At 41.3% G+C, this 14,175-nt stretch overlaps 1 protein-coding gene across 1 annotated transcript in view; it reads left to right on the top strand.

Annotated features, from left to right (window-relative positions):
* Positions 1-2,667, top strand: part of KCNJ14 (potassium inwardly rectifying channel subfamily J member 14) — a 92,542-nt gene extending 89,875 nt beyond the window's left edge. The window contains exon 3 of the mRNA XM_073602768.1: positions 1,365-2,667. Coding sequence (XP_073458869.1) covers positions 1,365-1,934 — 570 coding nt within the window. The 3' untranslated portion in view covers positions 1,935-2,667. The remainder of the gene's footprint in view (positions 1-1,364) is intronic.
* Positions 2,668-14,175: the final 11,508 nt, after the last annotated feature.

Genomic DNA, 14,175 nt, shown 5'->3' with positions numbered 1-14,175 from the left:
GTATCAGTTACAGAGATGAGACAAACCATTTAACACTGACAGGGGTGTTTACAATGATCACATTTTATATACACATATAAAACCTTTATCCCCAAAGGAAAAAAAACAGCTGTAACTGCTTTGTATTAGCTGGAGTTTGGCTTCAATGTGTTAGTATATTTAAATCTGCTAGTGTATTTAATTTTTCCCTCCCCCTCAGACTGACAATGCTTCTGTCCAAAAGTGCTCCTGTGCTCATTCGTCCAGAGTGGAGGCATTCTAATACAGGAAGTGTATTACTGGCCAGATTACAAGGTGAAAATAGAGGGGAAAAAGCCTAAAGCCCCATACACACTATCAGATTTTCTGCTGATATTTTCTTCAGATTTACCAAAACCATGTAGTGCAAGGGCCTGCCTGATTGCATACAAATTGAAACTCCTAAGCTTTGACCTCATATTATATGGTTTTGGTAAATCTGAAGGAAAACATCAGCAGAAAATCTGATAGTGTGTATGGGGCTTTAGAAAAGAAAACTGTTGCAGCCACGATATCTGATGATTGTTAAGCTGCAGTATATTAGATTTTGGATTTGAGTGCTTTAATGCATTTGCTGGCCCGCAGCTAGAGTTAGTGGTGTGTCTTCAGACTCATATAAATTGGGGAATCAGATCAGTTGGCCTCTGCATCTTATGGGGGGGGCTGATTTAAGAGGGCGCTCTGGCATGGACCCTGATGTATGGGGGAACTCTGATATGTAAGGGGGGTTCTGAAGTGATGTGGGAACTTCTGATGTGTAAGGGAGACTCTGATGTGGTGCGGAGGCTTCTGCTGTGAAGCAGGGACTTCTAATGTTTTGGGGGCTTTCAATATAAAGTTATTTCTTGGAACATGCTTATTCATATATTTAAATTTTATTTATTTCTAAAACCATTTTTTCAGCCCACAAATATTTTTAAAATGTACTATGTGGCCCATGTACTGAAAAGTTTTTAGACCCCTGCCTAAATACATAAACTGCTATCATTAGGAACTAACACAACAGGGAGAAACCTTCAATTCAGAAAGCCATAAAGTGCAAAATTAAAAAAACAAAAAAACCCCCCACAGCAATTGCACATGACCTGACAACATATACATGTGCTAATAATTTTTATTCTGGCCGTGGTCTCCTATAATTTTCCTTTAAATATTATATTGTATTGAATCATTAATGTTATGAAGAATGAGCCATTGATTGGCTGATTAGGCAGAGCCAGCCAATTGCAGGCTGTGCCAGAAGACATTTTCTGAATGATGATAGCATTCACCTGACACCTTTTCTTTAATTGAATGGTATTATATAATCACTGATTTAATGTTTTTTTTTCCAATGTTTTAACTAGCCTAGAGTCACGCCTGAAGGAGAGTACCTACCACTGGACCATACAGATATCAACGTTGGGTTTGACAATGGCACTGACAGAATCTTCCTTGTGTCTCCAGTTACCATTGTCCATGAAATTGATGAAGAGAGCCCCCTGTATGAAATCAGTAAGGCAGACTTGGAGACAGCTAACTTTGAACTAGTCGTCATCCTTGAAGGCATGGTAGAAGCTACAGCAATGACCACGCAATGTCGTAGTTCTTATCTTCCATGTGAAATTCTTTGGGGGAGTCGATTTGAACCAGTCCTTTTTGAGAAACGTAATCATTATGAGGTGGACTACCTGCACTTCCATCGTACTTATGAAGTCCCCAATATTCCCACATGCAGCGCCAAAGAGCTTTCCGAAAGGAAATATTCCATGGTGACCCGCAGTTCATTTTGCTATGAGAATGAAGTAGCTCTTAACTGCATCTGTGATGAGGAGATACCTGCTCTTGTGGACACAAAATCATTGAATGCTGAGGTATCTCTTGAGTTAGACATGCTAAGGGTGGTGGATCCCCTAGAGGAAATATTGCTAACATGATTTTATGAATGGATTTTACTCAACCGTTGGGTTTTGTTTAGTGGGAACATAGCAGAGATCTGCTACAAATAAGGATGTCTTTTCTCCACTACATCTTTTACAAGAAAAAAGACATATTTGAGGGAGAAAAAGGCACATTTGCTGGACAAAGGTACGATCTAAAGAAAGCTTCTACTGGTGCTTCTGCAGCATCCAGCTTTGTACAAACGATCAATGGATACTCAAGTCACTTACTTTAACAATGTTAGATTGCTTTATTTCATTTCCTTCTTCTCAGCGAATGCAGCTTTTGCACTTTGTTTGGTGAACACAAGTAGCCAAGAGTTTATCACTCACACATAATGCAGCTTAAGCCTATCAATAATGTCAAAAGCATCAGCAAACTAAGGTCATGTTGAAATCCTCATTAAAAAAGGCACAGGTGTCTTATTATAACTAGGAGAACACTCTAATGACTTCTGTGAAGTGTAGAATTTTGATTCTCTCTAGATATCATATGAGTATTTGCTGAGATTTTCAGACGAAACATAAAAGCCAAATACAACAAATAAACCATACAATGATAACATGCTATACCTGTCACATTCCTGAATGAATGAGCTATTTTGCATCCTGACCATATAAATGTGTTATGATCTGTTAGCATTTTTGAGAAATATGTTATATAGTATCTCACAAAAATGAGTACACCCCTCACATTTTTGTAAATATTTTATTTTATCTTTTCATGTGACAACACTGAAGAAATGACACTTTTCTACAATGTAAAGTATTGGGTGCACAGCTTGTATAACAGTGTAAATTTGCTGTCCGCTCAAAATAACTCAACACACAGCCATTAATGTCTAAACCGCTGGCAACAAAAGTGCACCACTAAGTGAAAATGTTCAAATTGGGCCCAATTAGCCATTTTCCCTCCACAGTGTCATGTGACTCGTTAGTGTTACAAGGTCTCAGGTGTGAATGGGAAGCAGGGGTGTTAAATTTGGTGTTATCGCTCTCACTCTCTCATACTGGTCACTGGAAGTTCAACATGGAACCTGATGGCAAAGAGCTCTCTGAGGATCTGAAAAAAAGAATTGTTGCTCTACATAAAGATGGCCTAGGCTATAAGAAGATTGCCAAGACCCTAAAACTGAGCTGCAGCACGGTGGCCAAGACCATACAGCGATTTAACAGGACAGGTTCCACTCAGAACAGGCCTCGCCATGGTCGACCAAAGAAGTTGAGTGCACGTATTCAACATCATATCCAGAGGTTGTTTTTGGGAAATAGACGTATGAGTGTTGCCAGAATTGCTGCAGAGGTTGAAGGGGTGGGGGGTCAGCCTGTCAGTGCTCAGACCATACGCCGCACACTGCATCAAATTGGTCTCCATGGCTGTCATCCCAGAAGGAAGCCTCTTCTAAAGACGATGCACAAGAAAGCCTGCAAACAGTTTGCTGAAGATAAGCAGACTAAGGACATGGGTTACTGGAACCATGTCCTGTGGTCTGATGACACCAAGATAAACTTATTTGGTTCAGATGGTGTCAAGCATGTGTGGCGGCAACCAAGTGAGGAGTACAAAGACAAGTGTGTCTTGTCTACATTCAAGCATGGTGGTGGGAGTGTCATGGTCTGGGGCTGCATGAGTGCTGCCGGCACTGGGGAGCTACAGTTCATTGAGCGAACCATGAATGCCAACATGTACTGTGACATACTGAAGCAGAGCATGATCCCCTCCCTTCAGAGACTGGGCCGCAGGGCAGTAGTCCAACATGATAATGACCCCAAACACACCTCCAAGACGACCACTGCCTTGCTAAAGAAGCTGAGGGTAAAGGTGATGGACTGGCCAAGCATGTCTCCAGACCGAAACTCTATTGAGCATCTGTGGGGCATCCCCAAATGGAAGGAGAAGGAGCACAAGGTCTCCAACATCCACCAGCTCCGTGATGTCATCATGGTGCAGTGGAAGAGGACTACCATGGCAACCTGTGAAGCTCTAGTGAACTCCATGCCCAAGAGGGTTAAGGCAGTGCTGGAAAATAATGGTGAACACACAAAATATTGACACTTTGGGCCCAATTTGGACATTTTCACTTAGGGGTGTATTCACGTTTGTTGCCAACGGTTTAGACATTAATAGCTGTGTGTTGAGTTATTTGAGGGGGCAGCAAATTTACACTGTTATACAAGCTGTACACTCACTACTTTATATTGCTGCAAAGTGTAATTTCTTTAGTGTTGTCATGTGAAAAGATATAATAAAATATCTAAAAAATGTGAGGGGTGTACTCACTTTTGTGAGATACTGTATATTCACAATAATAATGCTTCAGAATACAAAATGGCTTTCTTAACATGCATAGGAACCAGGCACTTGTTAATCATTTATTAAATACAAACCTACAAAAAACTGTTAAACAGGGTATTGATATCACCATTTTTTTTAAAGAAATGAACAATTCCCCATAAAAAACAGAAAAAACATAAGAAGGGGTATATGTTATGATATAATTCATAAATGTTAGATGTCAAAGGTTTTTTCAAAACAAAACTCAGTAACATAACATACATCTGAATCTTTTTTTCCCAAAAAGAAAAAAAAATTAATACAAATGTTTTCAATACATTATGTGGCTGACTGATCAAAGTGACTAAATCTTTACTCTTTTGAGCTTCTGTCAACTGTTGAACGGGTCTCCGGCAACTGTCCAAGAATAGTGTGGAAGGTCTTCGTTAGTCATGTTATTTCCTGGGTGGTTTTATCTTCGTTGAGTGGAATGCAGGGTTTTTCAACTAGTTTTTTAAGGTAGATATAGATAATGTGATGGGCTGGCAATTCAAGATCACTATACAGTTATTAAAACTTGAAACAGATTGGTGTCAAAATGTCTAAATTTATCTCAGCTACACACAGAGTGCCAAATGTAAACATTTGCAGAAAAAGTGGATTAACAGGTCACTGCCAAGCCCATCACAAGATGATTTTATTTTACTCTTTTTGGTACCAAGCTGAAAAACCCTATAAGTGCTATACATCTCGCCCATCACCAACCAAAGCAGAAAATGTTATTAGCAATCAGCATCAGGAACCAATCAGGTCATTCCCTTTACTATCAAACTTTACAAGATAATGAAAATGAACCATTTACTCTCTTGGGGACTTCTTGGCAATAGCTTTGACCACATACCTTGATCATTGGGAGAGTTTCTCACCTATTGTTGTTGCTTTTTCCATCTGTTGTACATCACCAACAATGCAACAGGAGGACAAAGACCTACAAACGTGTATTTGTAATGGCTGGACTAAAATCTTCAGTGGAAGGACCTTGACCCTGAAGCCCCTGAGTAAAGACAGCACCCAAAGCTAAAGCAGACCATACAGGGGTTGAATTCCGATAGAATTTTCCTCCGAAAATCATAACTAAGAATTTTCTTTTGAATTTCGCACCATTAGTGGGCTACAGCTATGGCCAATTTTCCTGCAGTCTTCGATTTTGAGTGATTTGGCATATTGTAAATTTTTGGAAAAACCAACAAATTTCTAATTAATGATGGGAGAATGGTGCCAGAAATATAATTAAAAAAAAATGTGCATGAGCGCATGAAAAGATTCCCACGAAAAAAAAAATTTCTGTAACAACATGAGGTGAAATTGAAGGCTTGGTTGGTAGAATTTCGAAATCAGTGGCACCATTGAATTACAAAACACACAAAATTGTGTGTTTTTCTGAATTCTGATTTTCAAAATAGAAATTAGTTCAGGATTTGACCCGTGTATGTCCTGCATAAGATAGCACCCAAATCTACGAGCCTTTAAAACACACCTGATAGTTGATTGCATTGGGTTAACTTGAACATGAATGTTTAAATAAGGAAAGTATCAAAGTCTTGGACTAGACAATTAGCACTGAATGATCTTGCTAATTATTATTACGAACTATGCAAAATAAAAATATTAACAGGATGTATTCATTAACTCTATTTGGAACAAATTATACAAAAAAATTGCCAAATGAAATATTCAAGTGTATAGATGGGCAATTTCAGCAATGTTCATGATGATATTCAGTTACCCCTGCACATGGTGCAAATGTTTCAGCTTTGTTTCAAATAAAGCATATTTTGGACCTTAACTGAATTATGAAATTGATTATTTATTTGTTCCCAATGTGTGCATTATTGTTGCCTATTTTTTTGCAGGAATCTGGATAGTGGCAGGCTTGCTTTCTAACTATAAACTTTAAGCGAAAAGTTGAAATCGCCTTACCTGAAAAGGTTTAGATACTAAATTAAAATAGATAAATCATTTAGGAAAAAGAAGGGGAGAAATGTGAGTTAAAAGTCCAGCTCTGTATTAAGGAACTTTTGGTGCTTTTTGCATGCCGAATGTAAAATATGTTAAAGAATGCTTTATAACATTTTGAGATTATAAATCTTTAAAGCTGAACTCCAGGCAAAGAGCTAAATACATAGATGAAATATACTGTATGCAAAAAACTCTTACCTGCCAAAATAATTAGTATTTCTGTCCAGCAAGTCTGGAGAGGGGGCTTTATCTTTTTCTGCTGCAGGTTCACTTTTATTTTAGGTCTCTCAACAATCCCCAGTGAACGTTTAGTGGAAAGAGTAGCACAGCAAGAGACGCAGTGTGGATACTATTCAATCCACACTACATTTTTTAAACAACCTTTAAAGTAAAAAGCAGTCAAGTACAAATTGTGTTTCGCAACTCAAAAGGAAATAAGACTACTGAAACTTGTGGTTAGACCACAGTCTACAGTGGTGACTGACAGTGTATTTTAATACTAATGTGAAACACTGAACATATGATACTCATATCAGAAAATGTCTAAATTTATCCACAAATATAGTTGTCATAATTAGATCAGTCCTTGCTAAGGGTAAAAAACATAGCAATATGATAAATATTTTGTCCTGTTGTTGAGTATCAAAAGCCTAAACTATTTTCTTGAACTTTGGATACAGTAGGAAATGGTTAATTACCTCACAGGTTGCTGTCTGTGTCCTGTTGGGGAGATTTCCCTTGACCTCCTGTCCCAGAGACAGGAAAAAAAATAAAGAAAATATCTCCAAAGTGATGGGAATTTCCTTCTTATATAATTGTCATCTGAACAGGTGTCCTCATTGGGTGATTTTCCATCACCTTCCATTTTTAGTGACAACTGTAAAATGTTGAATGTCCTATGACTTTGTATTCTGGCTCTGTCCCTGTGACAGACAGGGCTTTAGATATACTTTAAAGTCAATATAAGTCCATGCTCCATTATGCAAACAATGGATTCAAGAATCTGAAGTTGAACCCTCTGCCACTATGATGAGGGACCAATATTAAAGAAAAAGACTTTACTCTCTAAAGTTACTGTTTGCATAATGGTTTGCAGTGAGGTTTGGCTATCTGAGGAGCTTTAAAAGCTATGTGAAAGTACGACCAGGCACCTTTAGATTAAAAAGGAACTGAGCAATCAAAGCTGTGCCTAAAAAAAGGCAGGCAGAGGGCTGTCACTAATATTGCTTGTGGTTTCCATTTAGCTATTTTTTCTCTAGTAATGACTTATTGTGCTTTATTCTGTACTGTGTATCTGTGGAGGTGGCCATCTTAATGGAGGCAAGGTTTTTCTTCCTTATTTCAGAGCCTCCAGCAAGTAGAACCATGAGCAACACAGTAGTGTTATCACCAAATCTCACCCCATATTTCCTGAGATTAGCATTCAGGCTCTTAGATTCACACTGTAAATATACAGCTATGAGGCTGTAGGCACAGGAGTGCCTAGGAAAACTCACATGCCAGAAAGTCCACTGCTATCTTTTATGAGCAATTCCAGAGAAGGTACATTTTCAGGGTACTGTTTAGGCACAAATAACACTTCTAGATGTTCCCTTTAACATAGGAAATCTTATTTTTTTTTGTTAAGGCCCACTTTAAGTCTGCATACAGTGTACAGATTATAAAAGCTGTGCAAATTTAGACTGTTTACAGCAATGTCTCTGTGTATCAATGAGGGTAACATGTGGCTGCATAGAGTATTTTATGTAAGACTCCATAGCAAGAGAGAGTCTAGCTAAAAATCACTACTTCAGTAGAACACTTCAGAACACAAACAGCTTGTGCTTATTCCCCGGGGTAGCTCTGGAAAACAGCTAGAGTGATCCAAGGCCCAAGGACACTGGAGCCACCCCACTCGAACACTCTGGAGATGCTTCCTGCAGTTGCATGGTCTCCCAGAGAAGCTGCATGCTATTAGGTTCTGGCCTGGCTGCCCACACACTGATTCTGACAGTTGGGTGTCTAGGAATACCATCTTCTGGGACAAGAGGTGATGCATCTCTGTCTTCAGGCATCTGAGCTCAGTGGTCATTGGGCTGTGTAATATTGTCAGGATCCATGGGTTCTTCTGGGTGGGTCTTTGAGATAATGATGAAATAACACCAGGCAACTGTTGAACCTCTGGTGACAGAGACATTTGTTGCTCATCAACTTGGACAAGTTCTTTGAAAACCCTTGTATGGGCCTCTCTGTGAGTCTCAATAGGTTTGAGACATTTATGGTGTAGGTGTCTCATTTTTTTGGGGGGTTCTCTCTTGACATCATAAACTGACACTCCTAGAATAGGCTGTTGTAGGATGACTCCAGGGAATTCTTCCCAATGTGTTTTCTTTCTGGTGTGTGCCTTTACGTAGGATTAGTACATTGTCCCCAAGGTAAAAGTTAAGGTATAATACTTCCAATTCTCCTTGCTCCACCCATGACTGGACTGTAACAAACTTTTGGGCCTCAAACAGGTGTTGTTTTCAATTTGAAAATAGGGATGATGGGACCCCTGAGAGTCAAACGTAACATGGTGGTGGGAGCACCCTGTCAAGGAATGTAGAGTATGGTTGTATTTCCAGACCATTTTGTCTAACTAATGGGCCTATATCTTTAGTTTCCCTGAACTAAGTCTCTCAGCAATTGTTTCAGGGTGCAACTGAACCTCTTACATGTCAAATTGTCTTTGTGAGTGGTATAGGGTTCTGTGTGTGACTTCCTAATGCCTAGTGAGTGGCACCATTCTTAGAGGAACTCAGTTTTTAAGCATGGCCCCTGGTCTGAAAGTATCTTATGCAGGTGGCTATAAGGAGGGGAGAAATGATTTTACACTATCTGAGATGCGGTTTGGGCAGTCTAGTATTGGGCCAGTGCTCCCACTGCAAACTTGGTAAAGTGGTAATTTAGAATAAGATGGTATCTGTCTTCTGACATGTCATGTCTAAGAAGGTTCATGGTAAGTATTGACAGTGGGGCAGCTGTGTGCCAATTCAAAGATGGAATTCATGCCTCTGCCCCCTTCAACACTGAACACACCAGACAGATTTGTTAAAACAACTGAAACAGATGCACACACGGCTTGAACCATGTGATCGTTTTATGAACACCTTTGTGTCCCGCATCCACATGGATTCTCTTTGCCACAGGAAAGGCAGGGGCCCTTTTCAGTATGACCTCCCAAGTCACATTATTCTGCAATACAGTATACTATCTTTTAGGACAAGACAGCACCATTCACACACAAGTTTCCTTGTTCTCAATAATAGCTTTGTTCAATTGGCCTGGGCCACCGTTGTAATCATATCTCCTCTATTGGTCAGGGGACAACACTAGATCATATTTCTGTGTCTCTGCCCAGTTGTACTCTTCCACTAAATAGATTTCCATTTTACCTCACATCTCAGTGAGGCTTGGCTAGTGCTTACCATAACGGGGCATTTGCTGCCTCATTGCTCTTTCTAGGGTGATCAGGCAAAGTAGAATACAATATTTGCCAGATGGCCGCCTAATGTTGCTCCAGAGTGCCAAATTTCGCTGTGTAGAGATACACCAATGGGCTACTATCTACCCAGAACTTAAACTTGGCTCCTGTCAGACGCTCAACAAAGCTTTCGGTGACTGTGGACACCAAGGCCAACAGCTCCAATTTGAATTAGCTGTAGTTTTCAGGGTTCCACTGAGTCACTTGCAGGCTTGAACTAGCATAGGCAATGGCCCTTTCCTGGCTTCATTGTACTTGTGAGAGTCTATCAGTGTCCCACCTACGATGGCTATGGATGTGTCCAAACCTGTAAGTTTCTGCTTTTGACGCCCAAAGGACACTTCTAACAGTTCATTTTACTTCAGATTAAGGTTGCTTTTATATTTCTCTTGCAAGGTTTCTATGATCTTTTTGGATATCAATCCATCTACAAAATGTTTCTTCAGCCATACGTCCACATCAGACCAGCCAGGCCTTCCTACTCCCTTTCCCTTTAGCATATCTGTGCTGCTATGTCTTGCAGTTCCAGTGCATATTGTGGAACAGATTCTCCTGCTCTCTGCTTTCTGATCATGAAGTGGGCCCTAAGGACCCCTAATGCTACTGCTTTGCTATGTACTGCTTTTCCGTGGTTAATTATCTAGTCAAGGGAATCCTGGTTTTCCACTGGGAGGTTGCAGGATTAACCTTCTTGCATCCCCCTCTAAATCATTAATGGTGAGTTCTTCCTGCTGAGTGGATGGGATCCCATATGATCAGTTTAGGCCCCACAGTCTCTTGACCCAATCCCCTGCCCTGGCCCTGTGTACTTGGATAATTTTTTACACAAGAATCTTGCCAGCAATAAGGGGATCATTATTGCAGGGGAAGTAGGCAGCTCTACTTGCCTGTGAAGTAGTGCTACCGGGCACCACAATGGTGCCATCCTCACCACCATTGTCAGACCTTGCTGATCCTGTTCATAGAGGCCAAGTATAACAGGATGGATAACTGGCCAGAGAGTAACTGTAACTTTCAATTTAGTAAACAGGTGCCAGTTTGGAAACAGAACAGGATCAGAATGTCAAAGAATATGCATATACTGCAGAACAATATAAAACAGTTCATAAAAGCTCCATGGACTGCACCATCTCCCACTCACACTCTGTGAGCGGTGAGAGTTTGCACTGCACCAACCCTTGGGAGATATTTTCTTGCAGTCACTAGATGAGCCTGATTGTTTTAAGATACATGTAAGTGTACATTTATTTTTATCATACAGCTGTTGGGTGTTGTGGAGAGCTTTATGGTTTCCGTTCATCATCATACAGGGGATCTCTGCATCGAGTGAGCTGAATTTGGAGTTAGGCTTGTCCTGGCTTTGCTCTGCATGACCTTTAGGCACAACGGTCTCTCTAATAAAGTAAGGCATCCCATACTACTCTACAGGCAAGGAGAGCAGCCTACTACACCTGCAATGATGATCCCCTTTTTTCCTGGCAAGATTCTAGCAGCAAAAAAGAAAAAAGTACCTAGGGACAGAGCAGGTGATTGGGTCAAGAGACAGCGGAGCCTAATCTGATCATATGGGATTCCACCCACTCAGCAGGCTAAACAAAACAAAATTATCTGACTCCCCTATTAACACATTCGATGTGGATGAAGGATTCCCTTTGATGTACTATTGTGTTCTGACGGCAGGGAGCCTTCCCCGCCCTCAGAATACAATGATCAGTGCCACTGGCAATAGCTGACCCAACAGGCTGGTTGTACAGAAGTCGATTGGAAGTTCTTCTATACAACCAGGGTGCAATACATGGATTAAAATCCGTCTGGTCCATACTGAACCAGATGAATTTTGATACATGTTTGGCCAGCTTAAGCATGTGCTCACTGGGGAAGGTTGAGCTCACAATCGTTTTGGCACCAGTGTATGTTTATGACTTCCAATATTGCACAAGCATATTCGAAGATGTAATTTATGGACATTGTTATGTGTATATATTGCCTTCAAGTTTTTGATTTTCTGTGTTCACATAAAGATTTGTTATTGTGTTTTGATTTTTATATTAATCTGTTACACAATCTGTTGATTTTTTTAATTCATGTGGTACATGTCATTATGTATCATTGCAATTGATGATTTATGGTAAGTGTATGGAGCATGTGATTTGAAGCACTAGATAGAATTGATTTATTTGCATTTATCATACCATATTTTATATGTACACAAACACAGCTACTGCCCATATCCCTCCCTTACTGAACCCAAAGCTCTTATGATTAAAATCTGAGGAAAAATCTGATACTCTGTCACCAAAAGCTCTATTCAACATTTAGCCCATGCAAGCAGGTTGCATGTCCCCTATTTTTCATTGGTGTTCTCTTTGTGCCTTTTTTCCCTTCTAACAATTTGTGCAGCATTTGTTACCAGTAAAGATATTGAACAATATGCTCACTCCAAATTATTATTATTATACGCGATGTATATAGCGCCAACAGTTTACCCAGCGCTTTACAATGTATAGGGGGGACAACACAATTACAGTACAGTTCAATACAAAAGGTACAGGAGGGCCCTGCTAGTAGAGCTTACATTCTAAAGGGAGGGGGTGGTGGTACAAAAGGTAATAGCTGCAGAGAATGATTTGATGGGGGTGGCTCAGGGATAGTTGTTATGTGGGTGTGGGATAGGCTTCCCTGAATAAATGAGTTTTCAGGGATCTCCTAAAGCTGGACAGGGTAGGGGCTGATCGGACTTACTGGGGCAGGGAGTTCCAGTGGATGGGAGAGGCTCTGGAGAAGTCCTGAAGGCGAGCATGGGAAGAGGTAACAAGGGAGCTAGAGAGCAGGAGGTCCTGGGAGGAGCGGAGGGGACGATTTGGGTGATATCTGCAGATGAGGTTGGTGATGTAGATGGGGGCGATGTTGTGAATGGCCTTGTATGTTATGGTTAGCATTTTGAATTTTACACGGTGGGGTAGGGGAAGCCAGTGAAGAGATTGGCAGAGAGGGGTGGCAGTCACGGATCGATTAGCGAGGTGTATTAGTCTAGCAGCAGCATTCATAATAGACTGAAAGGGGGATAGCCCGCTTAAGGGGAGGCCATTAAGGAGAGAGTTGCAGTAGTCAAGGCGGGAAATAATCAAGGAGTGAATAAGTTGCTTTGTGGTGTCATTAGTCAGGAAGGGTTGAATTCTGGAGATGTTGCGGAGGTTAAGGCGGCAGGATTTAGCCAGTGATTGGATATGGGGGCTGAAGGAGAGGTCGGAGTCAAGGATTACACCCAGGACCCTGGCATGTGTGGAGGTACCAATTGTTGTGTTGTTGATATTAATGGTGAAGTCACGGGGGGGGGGGGGGGGGCATGAAGGAGGAACTATAACAAGCTCAGTTTTAGAAAGATTAAGTTTGAAGAAGTGGTGTGACATCCACTTCTTACTTGTCATTCAGTAAGTTTGAGATCCATGAAAAGATCAAGGGGGTGAGTTGAGGAGTGGAGAGATAGATCTGGGTGTCATCAGCATAGAGGTGGTATTGGAAGCCATGGGAGGTTATCAACTGGCCCAGGGAAGAGGTATAGAGTGAGAATAGGAGAGGCCCAAGGACGGAGCCTTGGGGTACCCCAACAGAAAGAGGAAGGGGAGCGGAGGAGATGGAGTTGTAAGTGACACTGAAAGTGCGCTGAGATAGTTAGGAGGAGAACTAGGATAATGCAGAATCACGGAGGCCAAGAGAGTGTAATTTGCTGACATCCACTTCTTACTTGTCATTCAGTAAGTTTGAGATCCGTGAAGAAATCGAGGGGGTGAGTTGAGGAGTGGAGAGATAGATCTGGGTGTCATCAGCATAGAGGTGGTATTGGAAGCCATGAGAGGTTATCAACTGGCCCAGGGAAAAGGTATAGAGTGAGAATAGGAGAGGCCCCAGGACGGAGCCTTGGGGTACCCCAACAGAAAGAGGAAGGGGAGCGGAGGAGATGGAGTTGTAAGTGACACTGAAAGTGCGCTGAGATAGTTAGGAGGAGAACTAGGATAATGCAGAATCACGGAGGCCAAGGGAGTGTAATTTGCTGAGGAGGAGCAGGTGGTCAACTGTGTCAAAGGCAGCAGAGAGGTCTAAAAGTATGAGTATGGAGTAGTGGCCATTGGTTTTAGCAGTTAGTAGGTCATTGGTGAGTTTTAGTAGCGCAGTTTCAGTAGAATGTTGTGGGCGGAAGCCAGACTATAGGGGGTTGAGAAGGTTGTTGTGCGTGAGGTAGCGACTCATTTGGTCATGAACAAGGCAAATGGGAGCAGGGCGATGGGTCTTAAGTTATTCAAACAGGTGGGGTCTAGTGAGGGTTTTTTGAGTATGGGGGTAACCAGTGCATGTTTGAGCGGGGAAGGAAAGGTGCCGGAGGAGAGGGAGAGGTTGAAGATGTGGGTTAGGGAGTTGAGGATAGAGTAGGAAGGTGGTCGGAG

This window comes from Aquarana catesbeiana, linkage group LG10 (genome assembly GCF_042186555.1).
Source record: "Aquarana catesbeiana isolate 2022-GZ linkage group LG10, ASM4218655v1, whole genome shotgun sequence".
Taxonomy (NCBI): Eukaryota; Metazoa; Chordata; class Amphibia; order Anura; family Ranidae; genus Aquarana; species Aquarana catesbeiana.
Note: the sequence above shows the minus strand (reverse complement) of the source record. Positions and strands in the feature narration are given on the sequence as shown.